The sequence below is a fragment of the Crocodylus porosus genome, unplaced genomic scaffold (assembly GCF_001723895.1).
Source record: "Crocodylus porosus isolate Cpor-Errol unplaced genomic scaffold, CroPor_comp1, whole genome shotgun sequence".
In the NCBI taxonomy this organism is placed as follows: Eukaryota; Metazoa; Chordata; order Crocodylia; family Crocodylidae; genus Crocodylus; species Crocodylus porosus.
The window spans coordinates 51946825-51965903 of NW_017728931.1; the positions used below are offsets into that span (position 1 = coordinate 51946825).

General features: G+C 42.2%; 2 protein-coding genes across 2 annotated transcripts in view; both read right to left on the minus strand.

The window, feature by feature from the left end:
* DDX17 (DEAD-box helicase 17) overlaps positions 1-10564 on the minus strand; it is a 24625-nt gene extending 14061 nt beyond the window's left edge. The window contains exons 1-6 of the mRNA XM_019544922.1: positions 10272-10564; positions 4484-4613; positions 3517-3616; positions 3067-3200; positions 2572-2637; positions 2209-2350 (exon numbers count right to left, since the gene is read on the minus strand). Of these exons, the coding sequence (XP_019400467.1) occupies positions 2209-2350; positions 2572-2637; positions 3067-3200; positions 3517-3616; positions 4484-4613; positions 10272-10324 (625 nt within the window). The 5' untranslated portion in view covers positions 10325-10564. The remainder of the gene's footprint in view (positions 1-2208; positions 2351-2571; positions 2638-3066; positions 3201-3516; positions 3617-4483; positions 4614-10271) is intronic.
* Positions 10565-13634: 3070 nt separating this feature from the next.
* DMC1 (DNA meiotic recombinase 1) overlaps positions 13635-19079 on the minus strand; it is a 29736-nt gene continuing 24291 nt past the window's right edge. Inside the window, exons 9-13 of the mRNA XM_019544924.1 lie at positions 18308-18381; positions 18086-18200; positions 16700-16760; positions 15981-16097; positions 13635-15169 (exon numbers count right to left, since the gene is read on the minus strand). Coding sequence (XP_019400469.1) covers positions 15100-15169; positions 15981-16097; positions 16700-16760; positions 18086-18200; positions 18308-18381 — 437 coding nt within the window. The 3' untranslated portion in view covers positions 13635-15099. The remainder of the gene's footprint in view (positions 15170-15980; positions 16098-16699; positions 16761-18085; positions 18201-18307; positions 18382-19079) is intronic.

The window sequence follows — 19079 nt, forward strand, 5'->3', positions numbered from 1 at the left end:
TAGCCACCTGACACCCTCCCTCCAGATTAATCTTCCCCGCTGTAGCAGTGGGAGGGGGACAAATTCAAGGTGCACCTCCAATAATTAGATTCTATACCTAGAAAACTAACAATTATATACATTTTCCATATACAGAAATAGGGGTGAACTGATGGAGATTTTGGGGGCCCATACCAATGGCCAATTTTTAAGGAAGCTTATAGGCCAATACCGATCTGATTTCTGATACAGCTGATGTGTGCAGCTGGTAAGTCCACTGTGGTAAAAGGGAAGAGGGGAAGGAAGGGGTGTTGGGGAGGCACGTCAACGCCCTCTGCTGTGAGGAAGGAGTGGGGCAGAGACAGACTGCCCAGCCAGGGTGGGACACAGAACATGGGGGGAGGGGGAGGGGCAGATCAACACGGGGCAAGGTGGGCAGGCTGCAGCTGCAGGCTAGAACCACAGCTGCACTGGGTTCCTCTCGGCAGGTGCTGGGCTTGGGGCCGGCAGCAGTGGCACTGGGAGGGGGGCTATGGTGAAATCTGGGATGGCTGAAGCTCCCTTCAGCCTCCCTCCCAGCACCACCACCTTCCCCGAGCCCAGCCCAGCCCAGCCCAGCCCAGCTCCAGCCTGCAGCCCGCCCTGCCCTGTACACATCTGGGGCAGATGCACCTTCCATTCACCCCCCCTCCCCACAGGATGCACACAGGAATGGGAGCCCTCCTGCCCCACCCCAAGAACTGCAACTCCATCCCATACCCCGCCCCAGCTGGGCAGCATCTGCCCCTGTCCCACTGCCTCCCCTCCCTTACTGTGGGGGGCACTGATCTGCATCACAACAGACCTACCAGCTACACACAGCTCTCTCCAAGCTGTCAGGCTCTGCTCCTTGCCACTTATGTGCTGTGTTGCAGCTGCACACATGCATAAGCATTTACCAACCAAACTATGGGCTGCAGAAATTGGGTCAATTTCTGATACAGCCAATTTTCTTTATATCAGTACTGATCCGATATCAGACTGATGTACTGGTGGACCTCTATACAGAATCTAATTATTGGTGGGTCATATTTGAACAAAAATGGTAAAAGAAGGGTGTGAGGGAGCAGGGGAATCACGTTTTACAATACCTTCCAACCAAATGCTACAGTTCTAGAAGATAAGATGTCTATTTTGTAGAGCCTTGACTGTGTACAGAGCACCAAATTAAGACCCCACAGATCAGCATGTGTAATCTCAACTTCAAATCCCTGCTCCCCTGAGTGCACTGTAATTTACTCAGGAAAAGCTGCCCTGCTGCCTTCCAGTATGCTTTATCCACTGAACTACTTAATTTTTCAAGAATGTTTTCCCTTAGCAGCAAAACATTGTAAGATGAAGAGAAACATGGATTTCCTAATAAGATGCATGTAATTTATGTGTGAACAGCTTTCCGAATGCACCTTATTCATGCCATGCATTACATTAGAGTTCCTTGGTTTGGGCTATTGTACTTTAACACATAACCATGAACTGGGCCTTGGATATGACAGAGAAGTAATTTGAGCACTTATTTTTATAACCCATGCAAAACTGTGAACCCTTCAATACAGTAAGCCTACCTCTGAACCCTTCTTAAGAGACTGCAATAGCTGCAAGAGATGGAACAGGCAATTGTACACAATAAGAAAAGCTCCCTGTACAGCTTTAAAGAAACGCTAGAGTATAGCTTTAAAGAAAAAGAGAGTTTGAAGTATATTAAGAGTCTTTTTAAACAAGATTCTGCTGTAACAGAAATGGGTTTACTATTTGTACACCTCTGAAGGCAAAATGCTTAAAGAGTTCAAACTGTGCAGGTGGAGATACAGACATCACTGGAAGGAGGCAGGCAGGCAGCAGGGGGGCAGGCTGCTTACGCCACTGTAGTGGTGGTGGGACGAATATAAGACAACCCTCCAATTATTACAATTTTCCATGTATAGAATTGGATTAAGGAAATAAAGTTTTCCCGTGTACAGACTCCAATTATTGAGAAGTCATCTTGGGGTCAGGCAAATATGGTATTGTGCCCACATACTAAGCAGAGGTGAAAGTTGCACTAAATTACTGTAGGTAGGTCAATACTCACCCTTTGCCCCTTTTCCTAGTGACTTTAAAACGACAAGGAGAACAAGATTGACATTCTATAAATCACCTGAATTCTAACTTCTGAAACACATGGGATATTTAAAGAAGCAAGAACAGTATTACCTCTCTCCAGGTCTCTGATCTGGGGACCTTTGGGTGCTCCTCCATATACACAAGTACTCTTCAGTCTTGAGCATTTGCCATAATCATCAGCTACCTGCTGCACTTGTTGTGCCAGCTCTCGTGTAGGAGCTAGAACTAAACACTGTGAAAGAAATAAATCCAGGATAGAGCTTATTAGTTTGTTAACACTCTATTGCCTGAAAAAGACTGCACTACATCAAAACTTGCAACGTAACGATTTCCATGGGTACAAGAAAGGGGCTGCCCACACTGTCCCAACAAACAGTTCTCTGTTTCTTTTCTATGCCATATTTATGAAAATGCATCTGTAAGTTTCCAGACAGAAAATTGAGTAACACTTACAATTGGACCATCTCCCCTCTCCAAATACGGCTGGTGGTTGATATGAACAATTGCAGGTAACAAATACTGAAACAAAAGAAACAGGTTTTTGAGATTAAAATGAAACAAAATTTCAGTTATATCAGGTCAATGATTACCATCTTGGATCAAGAGAAGGGCACATTTATAAAGCCTTATATCTTTGCTAAAACAGCCAATATCCCATATATTAGAACAGGCAAGACACCTCTACTCAACCCAATAGTTTTCAAACTTGGATGACCACATCCAGGCATCTAACAACCCAACTTTAAAAAGGTATTAACTATTAGAAAACAGAGAAGATCACGCTTTCAAAGTAAACTCATATGCTATTTTCTTAAGTCTTTACTCCATAATATAACAGGTGTTTTTAAAACGTTACCTCACTCTTTGCACTTGTCTAAATGGCAAGGCAAGAAGAGCAACCAGAAACCAAACAGAAATTCATATAAAGCAACAGAATGTCAAACATACCGCCAATGTCTTCCCAGAGCCTGTCTGAGCAATGCCCACCATGTCACGACCACTGAGGGCCAGTGGGAAACCCTGGCATTGAATCGGGGTAGGTTCTGAAAAGTTCTGATCAATCAAGACATCCATTACATACTCTGCAATTTAAAGAGACAGTGAAGGCAAACTACTTAAATATGAACAGAAGAAATCAAATCTGAAGACAGATGCAAGGGAAGTTGGCCTAAACAGCCTGGACTGAGAACAATTTCAGGTTTCACACTTTTAAGTCTCAATGACAACAAGTCAACATCTCCTTAAAAGGTTTATTTTTCTAATTAAACTCTACAAGGCTACATGTAGATCTGAAAAAACTCCTAGAACTAAACAGGTTTGATTAGCAACACGTCTTCCTAGGACTTCCTCCCTTTCCCAAACAAGAACTACTACTATCTTGAACAACAGAATACTTACGTGGAAAGTTACACTGGTGGAAGGCAAACACAGGCTTGGGGCAGGCTTCTGCCCCCCTAATTGTAATCTCCTTCTTCCTTCGCAGCTCTTCAACCTCAAACTATTTATGGAAACAAACAAAAAAATCCAATTAAGTGTTGAGCAACAACTTGGTGCAGATGCTTCTGATAGCAACTGTCAAGAGACTCCCTAACAGTTTCACTGACAACTTGGTTCAGATGCTTCTGATAGCAACTGTCAAGAGACTCCCTAACAGTTTCACTGACAACTTGGTTTCAGAGGTCTGTTATTAGATAAAAGAGGGACAATGAAATAGATTACTGACTAAGGATGGGAAGGAGGCAGGGTAGCCCCTCCCCTTACATTAATGCAATTAAACTGGGAGCTAAATGCAGAACTCCATGCTGTAGATCATAATCTAGAACTCTTGTGCAAGGAGCATTTATGAATAATTTTCCTGTCAGAAAGTGCTGAACAATATAGAAGTGATGCATTAAGTTACAGGAGACATCTTTCAGTTTCTAGAAGAGAACCGAAGGACTGGGGAAAGGGAAAAACCAAAAAAAAAATGCACCAAAAACAGAAAGATGGGATTAAAATATTACCAGAAGACAACAATATGTTGTAACTACCTTTTTTTTTTTCGTTCCTAATTACTCATCCACTAGCAGCAGTGGAGTGGGCTGTTTCAGCAAGTTTTCCCTTAACTTTCCAGTTTGCCTCAAACACTATTCCAGGAAAGTTTCAGAACAATGCAGTTTACAATTATGAAATATGCCATATCTGTAACTCTGAAAGTAACTGAACAAGCAACCAAAAGAAATACTTCTGTATATAGCATACATACACAACAGGCTGTGGAGAGGGAAAATGCAATGATCCCAATAAGTTTTGGGAACTGTTACCACCTTTAAAAATTCCCCCCAGTATACCAAAAATGAAAAGAACAGAAAAAAAGAAAACGTACTGCAGTGAGCCTTGCCACTTCTGGATGTTCCACATAAAAGTTCTTCTCAAACTTGGGCAACTCATTAAGGTCCCACTTCTTTTTACGGAGACGCTCTCCTGGATTACCAAATTTCTTTGGAGAAAGAAACCTGAAGGGAAGGGTGGGGAACAACCAATATTAATTATAAAAAAAAAGCGAGTTACAAATGAAGTTCACTTCTCTTGTATTTTCAGATCTCAAACATTTTGAAAACTGTTCTTCAATTAAGCTGCCGATTTACAAACAGGAAGACCATGGGGGGGGGATGTTATAATCACATGTTGTTACCCCCAAATCAAGGTAAATCTACCCTAATCCAATAAATTTTACCCTAGATCCAATCCAGTGTAATTCCTTCCTAGGACAGCACTTATCTTCAGGCTCCTGACTAGAGCAGTGTTTCTTAACCAGGGGCCAAGGCACCCTTGAGTGCCAGAAGAGCCTCTGAAGTGTGCTACCAGGACAGACAAAGTAGGCAAAATAAGCACAGGCTCTGGTTAGGAGATCAGTGTAGGCTCTTTCCATCCAAACACTCCTCCTTAGCCCACTTACAGAAGTGCAGGTCAGACCCGCCAGCTGCTCCTACTCCTCCCAAGCCCTGCTTTAAGCAGGTAAGCACTGTTATAAATAATCTTTTGGAATGCGGTGCTGCTCAAGTCACAAGTTATGCAGCGATATATTGAGTCTATAAAAAGGTTGAGAACCACTAGCCTAAATGTCTTCTGTCTCAAGACAATTCTGTTAGCATATCCATGACATTTGTTTTAGTTCAGGGGTGACCAACCTGAAGCACATGCGCCACAAGCGGCATGGGCAGTCTCTCCATGTGCCTCACAGTAGACCAGGGAGAGGACAAGCAGCACGGCAGCACCAGCAAATAAGGCAGAAATTGCAGGAAACTGGGCAGGGGAAAAGAACTAAACTGGCACTCAGGAAAGGGGCAGAGTTAATTTGTAGCATGCCTGCCAAAAAGGTTGGCTGCCACTGTTTTACACATAAAAGTTTGGAAAGTTTTTTGAAAGCTTGTTCCATCAGTGCAAAGTATGCCACACAAGACCCACGTGATAATCAATTCAACACAAAAATAATGAGTTTGTTTCCCACCTGTTCTTTCCTTGCCAGGAAGTCAACAAATAGAAGACAATGGAATGCAACTGTTCAAATCAGAAGCAAACAGGTCTCAAAATTATGGCATTTTCTCTTGGTAGAACTGTACCAGTTACAAAGCAGCTAGAACCTTCCCTGGGGCCACAGCAGAAAGGTCTGGACGATGGAAATTGGGCCCTGTCTCTTAGATCAGGGGCTAGCAACAGTCTGCAGGCTGGATCTGACCCTCACAGGTCTTACCCACTCCAGGGGGACAGGTAGAATGGAGCTGCACTAAGCCACCCATCCCTTCTGTAGTCACCCTGCTCTCCAACTCAACTCCCACCCTCCCACTCCCCCCAATCTTGCCCTGCAACACTTACCCTCGCTGCAAATAGGGGAGCTGGGGCAAGAAGGGGTAGACTTGCAGCCCAGGAAGGTACAAAAGTTTGCTAACTCATCTTAAACATTTCTAGTGACCATTTCAAGAAAAAAGAATTGTGCAAGAATGAGTCTAGCAAAGACATTCAGAAATCAGTACCCCTTACTTTCCACTTAAGTCTTAGTTTTAGGAAGCAGGGGATTCATAAGAAATTACTTTGTTTATTTATATCAGAAAATGCGAGCTGTTGCAACAACTGTTGGGAGTGGCTGAAGACTACAGCACTGACTGACACAGTACCTACTCTAAATGCTGACTTAATACAGCTTCAAAATTGTTATTAAAACAGTTACTGGTTTCATTACTCTACCAGATCTATGTAGAAGTTGCCATTCTAAATACTGTCAGTTGAAATTTCACCCTAAATCTAAGATTAGTTTTTTTTAAAGGGCATTTAAAAACCTGCAACCAAGAAAAGCATTTGATTTATTTACACTGCTCATAAAAAGATGATTGCTACAGTGCTTGCCAATAAACACAGCGCCATCCTTGTGCATGAGTGCCTACAACTGAAAATCTAAAAATGAAAAAATAACAACTGAAATGAAGCGAGCTTTTTCTTTTTTCTAATGTTGTCCAAGTTGATTGAAATGTAAACTTAACAGTAGAGTAAAAAATCTCATTTTTAAAAAACAATCCTAGTTATCTGTAACACTTAAAATGGGCTTCCATGCTGATATTAACTAGGTATACCCACAAACTTTCCCAACCCAAGGTACAGGGTAGGATTCAAAGAAGAAAGCAGAACCTAACGTCTGACTGGAAAAGGAATTATACTGCTAAATGTCAAATCAAATTCACTACTACTCTCAATAGGAGTTAATCCACTTTTCATCCAGGGTAAACATTAAAAACAAAACAAAACAAAAACACAATTTGCAGTTTTGACAGCCCCTTTCACTTTCAACATGAAAATGGCTTATTTCTTAGTCCTGTTCTGTATCAGCTCATCAACATGACAGCTGCTAATTGTTCTGTAATTTTTAACAAAAGATTCTAAAAGTAATTTACAAACAATAAATTATTATTTTTGTATTTTATTATTCGTGATTTTTTCTTTAGGCCAAGATCTGAAGCCAGTCCAAGTTACTATTTACAGAAGTATTCCAGCAGCCTTGGATCTGTCTCTGATTGACAATGTGAGTTAAGGGCATGACTTAAGTAACTTTACTGACATGGATAGCCCCAGGGAGGTCAAAACTACTTACAAAACAACATAAGCAAAAGCAAAAAAAAAAAAAAAATTGGGACTAAAATATTTGGTAATTAACATTTGCTAATGACCACCCAAAGGGAATATACAAAAATATATACTATATTTGTATGCACCTCACAAACCTTTCCCCCCCAAAATAAGGCCTATAAAATTGGATTGTATGTCTTAAGCAAGGAAGATGATTTTCTGTCTAGAACAGCACAGCAGCATTTCTAGTCAGTTGACTCCCTCAGAACTAACAGACTTAATGGTCCATTATAATATACTTGATTCCTACTAACTGCTCTTCACCCAACAGGTGTTAACAACCCTCTTTCCTTTCTCTATGGTCTTAGATATTCCATTATTTATCTGGGATTATTTAGTCTAGAGAAGAGGAGACCAAGGAGACATAACAGCAGTCTTCAACTACCTGAACCGGGAGGCTACTGTTCTCAGTGGTGGCAGATGACAGAACAAAGGAGCAACAGTCTTAAGTTGCAGCAAGGGAAGTTTAGGTTGGATATTAGGAAGAATTTTCTCACTAGGAAGGCAGTAAAATACTGGAACAGATTACCCAGAGGGGTGGTGGAAGCTCTATCCTTGGGGGTTTTCAAAACCCAGATAGACAGAGCCTTGGCTGAGATGATCTAGTTGGGGCTAGTCCTGTTTTGAGCAGGGGGTTGGACTAGATGACCTCCTGAGGCCCTTCCCAACCCTAATTTTCTATGATTCTGCGATAAGTTACGGTGCAACTACAAATTATGTTTAAGATTTTCAATTCCAATTATACCAGTATAAAACTAGATTAGGGTGACCAAGATATGGTCTGCATACCACAAGTCTCCTCACAGGTCCATACATTCGGGGATGGAGCAAGCAGTGGCAGAGCAAACCCCAAAGCTGTGGCAATCAATGCTGCTGCCTTGCCACTCCCAAATTTCCAGACCTGTGGGGAGTCCCAAGAGCCAGATCTGGAGTGCAGAGTGGTGTTATCTGGCCTGCAGGGCTCTTGCTGTGGCTTTAGGAGCCATAGTTATCAAGACTACTGACACCAAATTCAACTCCTCAGGCCAGATGATGCAGCTCCATGCTCCTGATGCTACCCATGGACTGGCTCCATGCCATCCACCTGGCCCACAGGACCAGACATGTTGGACATTCGTCTGGAGTACTTCTACTGATTTGCATAAATTTATTCCACATTTTTACTAGTTCAATAATAACACTACTGACTGATATTAAATAAACAGCTATCATGTCAACCACTGTAGTGAAGCTACCTCTAAAACAGAATGAAGTATCAGATTATTCAGTGCACAGCATCACTTCCAAACCTAGTCACCTAGTTTGTTCAAGATGGGAAGTAAGGAAGACTTGCATAGCCAGCTGACTATACAATGGGAACTGACAGCAAGCAGAATGTGACATCCAGCTGGAATCTGGCCACCCTGCTAGGGGAAATGTCTGTTATCTTTCAAACCTCCTGTGCCATCTTGATGACTGCAAATCATTAAAAATGGCTTTGCATCTTAAAAGATGAAGTGCATAAAGATACATCACTGAAATACTTTTTGTTATTACAACAGGTGGCGAAATAAGTGGATTACTCTGAATGAAATCAGGGTTAATATACATTGTGTGTGACTGGAACCCTAAAGAGAGGGCATGGGCAAGTAGTTCTCCCTTTCTGATTCTGCACTTTTCACACAGTCTTTTAAACTGCTTGCATTCAAAATGAAAGAGGTGTAGAACATTTTAGTTAAATGAAATTAACCTTTTCTTTGATTACTCCACACATCTAACAGTCATTGCAGTAAAGTGTTTCGGTATCAGTCTAATACCCAAAAAGTACAGGAGAGTCTACATTAGTGGGTCCTACACCAAGAATGGCTTAAAAATAAATCTCATAAGTAGAATTCTTAAAATTAAATGCCTATTTAGAATCAAGAAAAAATTACCCCCAAATAACAGCTTACAAATGGAAATACATCAAAAAGGGGCGTCTTAAGGCTTGAGACTGGCCCTTTAAATACAATTCTGCACACTAGTATTCACTCAACTCCAAAAAACAGCAAGGCCTCCACTATCAACAACTTGCAGATGTGTTTACCCCAATGTCCTTGCCTTGAACCAGCTGGAAAGCTCACAGTGGAAAAACACCAAGGCCTGCTTCCCTGTCAAGTAACTGAAAGGATCTTTTCATTTTAGAAGATGTGTGGAGAATGTAAACATAAAATGAGAGTGCAGCTCTGTGCTCCCCCTACTCTGAGAGAGATAACATTAATAAGCACTTCAATGTACACAAGAAAAAAAAATCCCCTGAAACTCACCAAGGCAAGAGGAGAAAGTAAATGCAAGTGTAGAAAGCAGGCTATTTCCTTCTTACCAGTCCCATAAAAATCAGTCTTTCCGTTTTCAAGGAAGAAAAAATAAAGGTGTTTCCTCATTTCTCAGAAGCCAAGTTCTTATATGCCATTTTAACTTATTTTATGTGCAATTTTAATTTTCTGTGGAGATTTACAATAAAACCACTACCCTGCCTCAATTCCCTTCCCCTTCCCAAGTAATTCACATCTGCTCACATATTTCCTATCAAGTATTTTGGAGATACCAGATTGTTGCAAACAATCAAGAGACCAACTCTCTTCACGCTGAGCTGGGTCCCAGGAGGAAGCGAGACCTGGAGAGCCACACGAGAAGGGAATCAAAATGTTTTGTGCCCTTTGCAGAGAAGATCCCGGTTGCCGAAAGAGATGCAGGCTGGAGACTGAACCGGGACCTACTCCCCACGTCCAGCAGAGTCCCTACATCTTAGCCAGGGTCACCCAGGAGGGCTTGGTCGGGCCGCCCCACAGGACATGTCGGAGCATCTCCCCAAAGGCGGGAGCTCTCTGGGGCAGTTAGGCCACGCCATGAGGAGCGGGGCCGGGGGCGAAGGCTGCAACCCGTCCCCAGGCGAGGGGACCCGGGGGGGACACCAGGCGGGGGGGGTCCTCCCCCCTAGCGGGCCCCGATGGGGGAAAGGAGGAGATGAGACTCACCCTCCGCGGTCACGGTCGCGGCCGCGGTCCCCGAAGCTGCGCATAGAGTCCATGGTGCCGGGGGGAGCGGGGCTGAGCGCGCGAGGGGAGGGCGGCGCGGCGGGCGGCGACGGCTGCTGTATCCCGGCGGCGGGGCGGCAGCCGCCTGGCTTCCCGAGGGGGAAGAGCGGCTTCGCAGCAAGAGAATGCCTCTGCCAAGACCGACTGGCAAGGGCCACGAATGGCTCGGGGCGCAGCGGGGCCCGTGGGGCGCGGACACCAAGCGTCTTCCTCCTCCGGGCTCCCGGCACAAAATGGCCGCCGCCACCCTAGCGCGCTCCGCTTACGTTAAGGATGGCCCGAACATTACGTAGGCTACGTGTCCAAGGAGCAACGCCTATTCTCGAATTCCGAGTACGCAGGCGGCCCCTTGCGAATAAGCAGGCTAGAACTGACCCCTTAAGAAAGTGACGTAGGGTTCTCCGGTGGAGTCATAGCCTCGCGTAGGAAGGCAACGTTATCCCTATTCCTAAAAGTCGCCTATGCAAAGTGCTAATCACACAACCTAGCCATGAACCAGGGGGAAGGCCCGGGCCGAGCGGCACGTTACGTAAGGACAAGGCGTACGAAGGTTGCGTAGCGGGCCCTGGCTCTGAGCTGGATGTGCCACGGGAAGGAAGCGTCGTCCATTTTGCGTAAAATTCTTCAGTAGGTTTCGCTCAGCCGGCATCGGAGCGGGGCAGGAGCGAAAGGGCAGTGAAACCACGTACAGGGTGGGGCGTATCGTGGTTGAAGAATAAGGCCTTTTGCCTTATCGGGCTGCAGTTTCGGGAGGCCGCATTGCACTGCGGCGACAATAACCCGTGTCTGCTGCAGCGCTTGGGGATCTCCCCGTGTGGCTTTCTTCTGCTGCCCGAAGACCGTCCCTTGCCCAGTGTCACACTCCGCCCCGAGCTCGGTGTGTCTGCCCAGCAGGCAGGGCCTTGCGCGAGCCTGCACTTCTGGCCTCCAGGCCGCTCAGGAGCGATCGTGGTGCAATGCGCGGGGCAGCCATGATGCTCGCTCTTCCCCAGCTTCCAGGAAATGGAAAGCAGACAGATATTCCGTTGGGTTAAATGAATGTGCCTGTGTGCAGGCCCGGCAGCTCTCCAGATCGTTCGCAACAACCTGGGCAAAAACTACATGAAGTGATGATGTTCAGGGTAATGTTAGACTGCTCAGATGTTTCTCCCTGCCATGCTCTAAAATATGCTAGGACTGGGAGTGACTCCAGGGTTGAGTGCAGGAGCCCCCTCCTACTGCAGCACCAGTAGCATATGAACCCTTTCATAAACTGTTCAAGGGCCATTTTAAAATTAGCTACCTTTTCTCCCCCCCCCATAATTCCAAATGGCCCCATGATTAGATTATACTAATAGTTAGGATTTTCTGGTTTCCAAACTGAATTTATTTGCCCTCTATTTATACCTTTTCTTGTACCAACGCTGTCCTTTAAAGTGTGTTTCTCTCCCTGTCCCCTTATTATGCATTTATACAAAGTAAACAAATCCTTTCAGCCTCCATTTTGCTAAGATAAATGAGCCAAGATATTTTAGTTTCTGCTAGAACTGGCTCTACTTAAAAGTGTTCCGTTGCATCTAACTGGTTCATGTTTTAAAAGAGATTAGTCAGCTAATGTTTTGAAGTGTTAAACCTAGTAATAATGATTGATTAAATGCTGCTTTCTGTCATAGATGTGTAATTCCACTGAAATCAGTAGGATTTCATAGGTTTGTAACTGAAATTAATGTTGCTTACGATATTGGATTTCTCTAATTCTTGAAGCTTTACAAAGCCCAATGCCATAGCAAGTGGAAGTTGGGAAGCCCCATAGGGGTGTGAGTTGGGGTAAGTGGAAGGAGTAATATCAGCTCTGCAGTTTCATATCAACCATAGAAAAAAACACTTTTTTAAGGCATGGTGGAAGGCTAGGAAACATCTGCTCTTTGCAGCCTTGTTGCCCCGCAACATATCCAAAGTGAGTTTCTTGTCCTTTGCAAAAGTCTTTCCCCGCTCACAGAAGGGAGGATCTGGCCTACACAAATTCTACGCCCTTACTTTTGTAAAAGCTGACAAAAGATGTTGCAAACCAATAAAACAGAACTTCAGTTATCCCAAATGATTAGTGTCACTATAATTCTGGATAATCAGTTTTTGTATATAGGGGTGTCAAACTCCAGGCAGCATAGGCTGGATGAGTGGCATGGGGCTGGTCCACTGGCAGGATTGGACCTGTGAACTCCTCTCACCCCCGTGCTAGACAAGTGCCCACAGTGTCTGTTCTAGGATCTGCGCTGCACACGGTGGCCACTCTCCCCTGCATTGGTCTGGGATCTGTACCACACATGGTAGCTGGTTCACAATCAGTGCTGTACGTGGTGCCCACACCACTGGTCAAGGACTGCGCTGTGTGTGGTGCACATCCTGGACTGGCAGGGGAAGGCACAAGGCAGTGGGAAAGGAAGGGAACCTGTGTGGCACAGTACTGGATGAGCTGGAGCTGGCACCAGGTATAGTGCAGATCCTGGAGCCAGCACGGTATGTGGTGCACATCCCAGGCCTTATGTGCAGGGCTGGTCTGGCATGTACTATATGGGTTAATTTGAACACAGGGGCAGCACTAGGAGCTGGATGATGGAGCTCTGCAGGCCAGATGCAGCCAGGTGGCCCTATGTTTTGGTCCCTGTCCTAGCTAATCAGACACCACAATATGAAGTGATAAAAACTGCACTTTAATCACTGTTCTGTGTAGTAAGCTAAAAAAAAATATCAAGGAATGAATGTATAGTATTGTGTAATGCTTAAAGATCTCAGAACATTAGTTAGTAGACAATACACAGTTGTCTCACCAACAAGCAACCCAACTGTGGACTGATGGTTTTGTTAATACAACACTTTCTAGTTAACTGACTTGCCAAATAGTTGATGCTCCACTGAAATAATTTTATTCAATAGTCAGTTATTCCTCAAGACTAAAAATGGGCCTAGCTCCTTTTTGACAACTAACTAAACTCTGATTAAATCCGAGAGCGATTTTGAAGATTATTCCCTGACCCATCCATAAAACAGTGGGAAATACACTTTTGTCATGTATTAAAGCTTCTTTTATTGCTTGTTTATATGCTATATAAGTGGGTGGCCTGCCTGGTATTTAAATTCATACTAGACCACATTAAATTTATTAAATTCTTGAATGATCATCGGTATTTGTATATGATGGCAAGATCTTATATTTTGTCCACTTTGTGATCAAACTGTGTAGCTCAGGAGTTCTCAAACGTTTTCCTGCTTGAGTCCACATTTTAATAGAGAAGTTATCTAAACTATCTGCAAGACCATTTTGGCATTAAGCTGGGGCTTCTTTTATCTTGGGTTCCACAATGTGTGTTGTCATTTACTGGTTGCATGATGCTGACAGCCTTCCCTGAACTGCATTTAAATAATTCAGACCATACATTATATATATTTCTAATGTTCCTTTCCTAAAAAAAGTAATTGGTCTTGTTGCCATATAGATATTATATAACTGTGAATGGGAAGAGAAATGGTTCATAAAATAAACTCTCTCTTTTCACTCTGAATGAGTCTGGAAACAACTGACTGAGCAAGTCATTAAAAAGGGTATGCCTTATTTTTTCTCTAGACCTGACTTAACTTTTTAAAAAGTTTTGTTTCTTGCCTCAAAATAATTGATGAATATGACCTATCGTAAGGTAAATACTATAGTGAAGACGATGCACTGTAGTCTCACTGTGAAACAAATACATTGAAGTCAACATCAAGAAAGAGTAGTCAACCACAGTGAGTTTCTTGCACTAAGACTAAAGTGATTTGTCATCTCTGTGCTTTTGCTTTAGGATAGCACTTGTACTTTAATTACTGTGTTAAAAAATGCACCTTTTTAGTGGTGAATAGAAACCCTCAAACCAGGTGCTAAAGTTGGCTTCCCATTGGGCTTTTTTTGGCTACAAAGAGGGTTTGCTACTAGGTGCTAAAAATCCCTCAGAGTGTTAAATATGGAATGTTTCTTTAATTTACACATTTTGTTTTCTGCTTATTTATTTGAAATATTGGGCTCCATCCTGTTTAGTTTGCTCATTGAAGTTCTCACAACAAGTTAATAGGCCAGTTCAGGTGATCAGGGTTTGACTTAAAGTATATGTATTGTACACAAGCATAGGGAACAGGAGATGTTCTAATTTGGTATTTTCCATTAACATGAAAATACATAATATTGTTAAATAGTCTAAAACAGAATTAAATACAAATAAATCACTAATTAAGACTAAAATTTCTAAAAATTATCTTCAAGTAACTATCATTCTTCTATTCTCAGTGAGATCTTAGCAAAGTCCTGTATTCCTGTCTCTGTCCACCGCATTTCCCCTCTATGTATTAACCACTCATTTTTTTAAACTATGTTTGTTTCAATGCTGTTTTATTCCATGCTGTGTACACCCTATCTCACAGACATTCTCTTCCCAATAAACTATAAAAGGTCACATTAAGCCCATGGGATAAAACAGCTTTACTTCTCACAAACCCTAAAGAAGACATTTCTTGAATGAGTCACAAGTTTCTTTGCTTTGTAAATTTCTGACTGCTGCAAATTTCATTAAAAGAAATAACATGAACCAGTTCCTGTTTAGATCATTGAAATATGATCTCCTAATAACTTTCTAGTGTGCTCCCAATTCTAAATATCCAAAACTCAGCCTGAAAAATACAAAGTAATCAGGGAGTCAGTAACTTTGGATACTTTGGCTTTATCTGGGCTGTTTTCAGATGGAGATTTTTGCCAGGTTTCTGCTTATTCTTTGGCATCCCCAATTCCTCCAGTAGTTATGGCAAATGTGGCTTCATTTTCAGGCATCTCAGGGCTGGTGGGTAAAAGAAGCAAGGAAGTGTCTCTCTTCTCTGTTTCAAAATGCAGTCCCCAAAATGTTATCAGCACAAACAAGCTAAAATATTCATCAAAGCCCTTGTGCCCACTTGTACATTGTGACATTTTTCTGTCAGGATCAGTAATTAAAAAGTGTGAAAACCTCCCAAGGTCTGCATATTAGTTAATTCCTTCTTAAGTCCTTCACAAATAAAGACTAGTAACTTTCACAAAAAATGCAGGGCTTTTTATGATTTAAGTTTCCTGTTTGGAGGTAGAAGGGTGGAAAGGGAGGTGGTTGGTTAAGAGACATGTCACAACCAAAGAATCTGGCTATCTAGGTTTTCATCCATGTATTCTATTTTTGCCACACCAGATTCCAGGAATACCACCTGGAAGTCCCTTTTCTGTTCTGCTAAAGCAAATCAGTCCTCATCTATTCTTTCTGTAGCTTTATATAGGTTGTTAATATAAATCTTGATCCATGGAAGCACCTATTATTCCAGCCTTGGACCTTTCCTGGGAGCAGACCACCAATTATACCAATTTTGAAGTCTACTTAAGACAAATATATGGTGGAAATTATGCTAATTGAATTTCCAATTTCATTTGCTTGTGAGAACGTTTAAAATTAGATCACCTGGTTAATTAAGTTGTCTTTCTTTTTTCTCAAAATATAATCCAAAAACACGTTTAATTTGAAATTTAACTGTCAGCTCTGAGGCTGTCACGTCCCAGGAGCATGGATTTTGTCTCCCATTAATTGTCCACGTAACACAGGTCCTCTCTACAAAGAAGAGGTAATTTACCTGTCATATATCTTGGCAATGCGCAGCTCCCCCCTCCCCTTCCGTAAGCTGATCCTTGTGGTTGAAGCATGGGCCAAGATGTGGCCACCAATGGGCTTTTTAGGGTCTGCCTGAAAACTACATTCAGAAAAAATGATTAAGTGTCTCTGAATTCCATGGAATAACAACTATAATTAAGTGTCAGACAATGTGTGATAGTCTCAGGTAAACAGATGTATCACAAAGGATTTAGCTAAGCTTTTGTTACATGTATGTCTTTAAGTAGGATTGTCAAAATGCTCAGTGTTAGTCTAATTATTACTGCTCCCACGGACTTTAACAGGATCAGAGTTAGGTTACTGCTGAACATTTTAAAATTGCCACCCTTCATCTTTGCCCATAAACTACTTCTAAAAATGTTGGTCAGCACTTTTAACATGGCTTATTTAGTTAAATCTGTAAAAATGTGTATCTACCCTGACTTCTGTCTTAAATTCAAGCCAGTAAAAGGAGCCATCAACAACAAGCAGAAAATGAATGGCCATAGATTCATATGAATGTATAAGGGCTAACCGCACTAGGAGGGCCAGTCATAGCCAGACTCAATCCTGTTTAAAAATAAAAGTTGTATTTTCACACATGTGCTTGTCCTTCCCCATGCAACCCCAATTTCCATTTCCATTAAGTATACAATGTGAAAGGGGCAGTGTAAAAGAAAAAAAGGAGGGTAAGTGACTTACGTCATAGTTGCCCCTGGATCAGCAGTCATCTGATTGGTCACAAACACAGCCACGTTATATTCTACAACAAAGGACAAGAGAAAGGGGAAGATATCCAGTTGGAATTCATGCGTATCATTGCAAAAATGGGACAAAAGAAGCTGTTGCTTGCTAAACAGTTCTAGGGCTTCACAAACAAGAGACTGTCTCTCCATCTCTCTTCTGGTATGAATTACTTAGGGACAGAATTTTCAAAAATGATCACTGCTGGGCTTTGTTCCCATTTAACTTGGGTAATAGCAGAGGTCAGCTAATGCTGAGCAGTAGGGCTGTGCAAAGCTTTGGTCCCTGATTTCAATTTGGCAGAGATTAGACTCAATTTGGTGGCTGAATCTCTGAATCTGAATCGAATCAAGAGACCCTTTAATCTCTTGATTCAGAAAGATTCTGAAAGATTCTGCGATTTGGATATAGACACAGCTTTAAATGTTTTTTCTACCTACCTTGTGAATGCTGTGATGCTGGGGTGGATGCAGCATCCCACAGGAGCATGGGGGGCTCCCCAGCACGTTTGGCAGCAGACCTGGAAGTGGACCAGAACCACTTCTGGTCCACTTCTGGGTTTGGTGGGGAGCTTGTAAAAAACATTTAAAACTATGTCTAGGGCTGAATTGCAGATTCTCCAAATAAGTATCGAATCTTCAGATTCAGCCGAATTGAATCGGGGACAGTGATCCAAATCAACGAATCAAATTACTGTCACCAATTCAGGCTGAATCCGAATCAAATACCGCCCACTTTGCACACCCCTACTGAGCAGTTTTGAAAATCCAATTCTAGAAGGTTTTTTCTTTTCTTTTTTTTATTCTGCAGAAGAACACTTTTGCAGGAAGAACTTACTGTTCTGAATCAGTCCAAACAGAGGAAAGAATGCATCCTGCTACTTATCCAGTCATAATCCCTCGTGACATTTTATAGTGCTAAGAGAATGTGAAGCTGAACAAGCTACTTTACATCTCTGGGTCTGTGGTTTACCTCCTACTTTTCTCTTGTCTGTTTAGAATGTAAACTCTTTAGAGCAGAAGCTGTCTCTTACTATGTATTTACAAAGTGCCCCAATTCTTTCAGTTAGGGCTTCTAGACACTGCTGTAAAAAAATAATAATTCTGAGAAACCTCTACATTTTGAAGAATCCTGGAGAGTTTTATACTGGTCAGTTTGAAGTGAAATGATTCAGAAGTATAATTTTCTAGTGGTGGGTGATGTAAGGCAACAGAGGATTTGCTGTCTAGCGTCTACCTGATAAATACATTGGAGATATTTGGTGGTAGTGTTAGGCAGTAACTAGCAACTGCCTTTTTAGTAGCTTCCAGAGATTTTCACTCTTTTTTGCAAAGTCTTCCTTACCCTCTGAGATTTTCTGGAGTCTTGATAACATCTGAGCAAGTTTCTGTTGCCGTTCAGCCAACTCCCCGCGGCCACTAAAATCCACACGGAAGAGTGCCATAATGGAGTCAATGATCTGCATTATAATGATACAAAATTAATAAGTATATTATGAGAAAATAGGGCAAACTATTCTGAAAACACAATGCTGATGCAGAAAGTAAAATAATTAAGGGCTTATACCAATAGCTTGAAGATGCCAGCTTCCTCATGGAACTTTGCTGCTACATAGTCAAGCAGTTCCATCTGATGTTCACCTAATGGAATGTATAGTTGGAGAATGAAACTGGGATCAGAAAGCATCAGAGGGCTGAAGCAGCTAGAAGGCTAGGTTTATCCCATCACGTGTTGTTAATATAGTAATGTTAGTTGCTATGCAATTGCTTTGTGATATCTTTATGCCAGAAAAAAATAGTCTAGATTTTGTTATACCAGCATAAATGTGTTTTTGCTAACTGAATTGTTTTGGTTAGCTATTTTTGTCAGTGTAAGCTATATGTACACTAACAAGTTTTCCTGGTAGAATTATATGAGTAAAGCCTTATCACTTATATTCATATTGAGTAAGTGTATAATTGCTTAAGTGCATAACACAATTTCAGTCTCAATTTCTTTGCCACTTGGCAAATATGCCATTGTTTAAATGCATAGATACTCTCTGCCTCTACTTTCTAACTTGTATATTTCCCTTAAATTATATATACAGGCAACTGTCAATTCTCTGGATCCTGGTGTACACATAAGAGGTCTGGTCAGGTGTCTGATTAATCCACTTGTGGCTGACAAGCCCAATTCAGAAGTGACACAACTTGTTACAAGTTTCACAGATCCATATGTTGTCTGAGTTGGAGTCCAAGTTTACAACATAGTGCTTCCTTCTTTCTTGCTTTTCTTCCATCCTCTGGATCAAAGCCACTTCATGTTGATCTGTACCCAATTCCAGATGTTCCTTCCA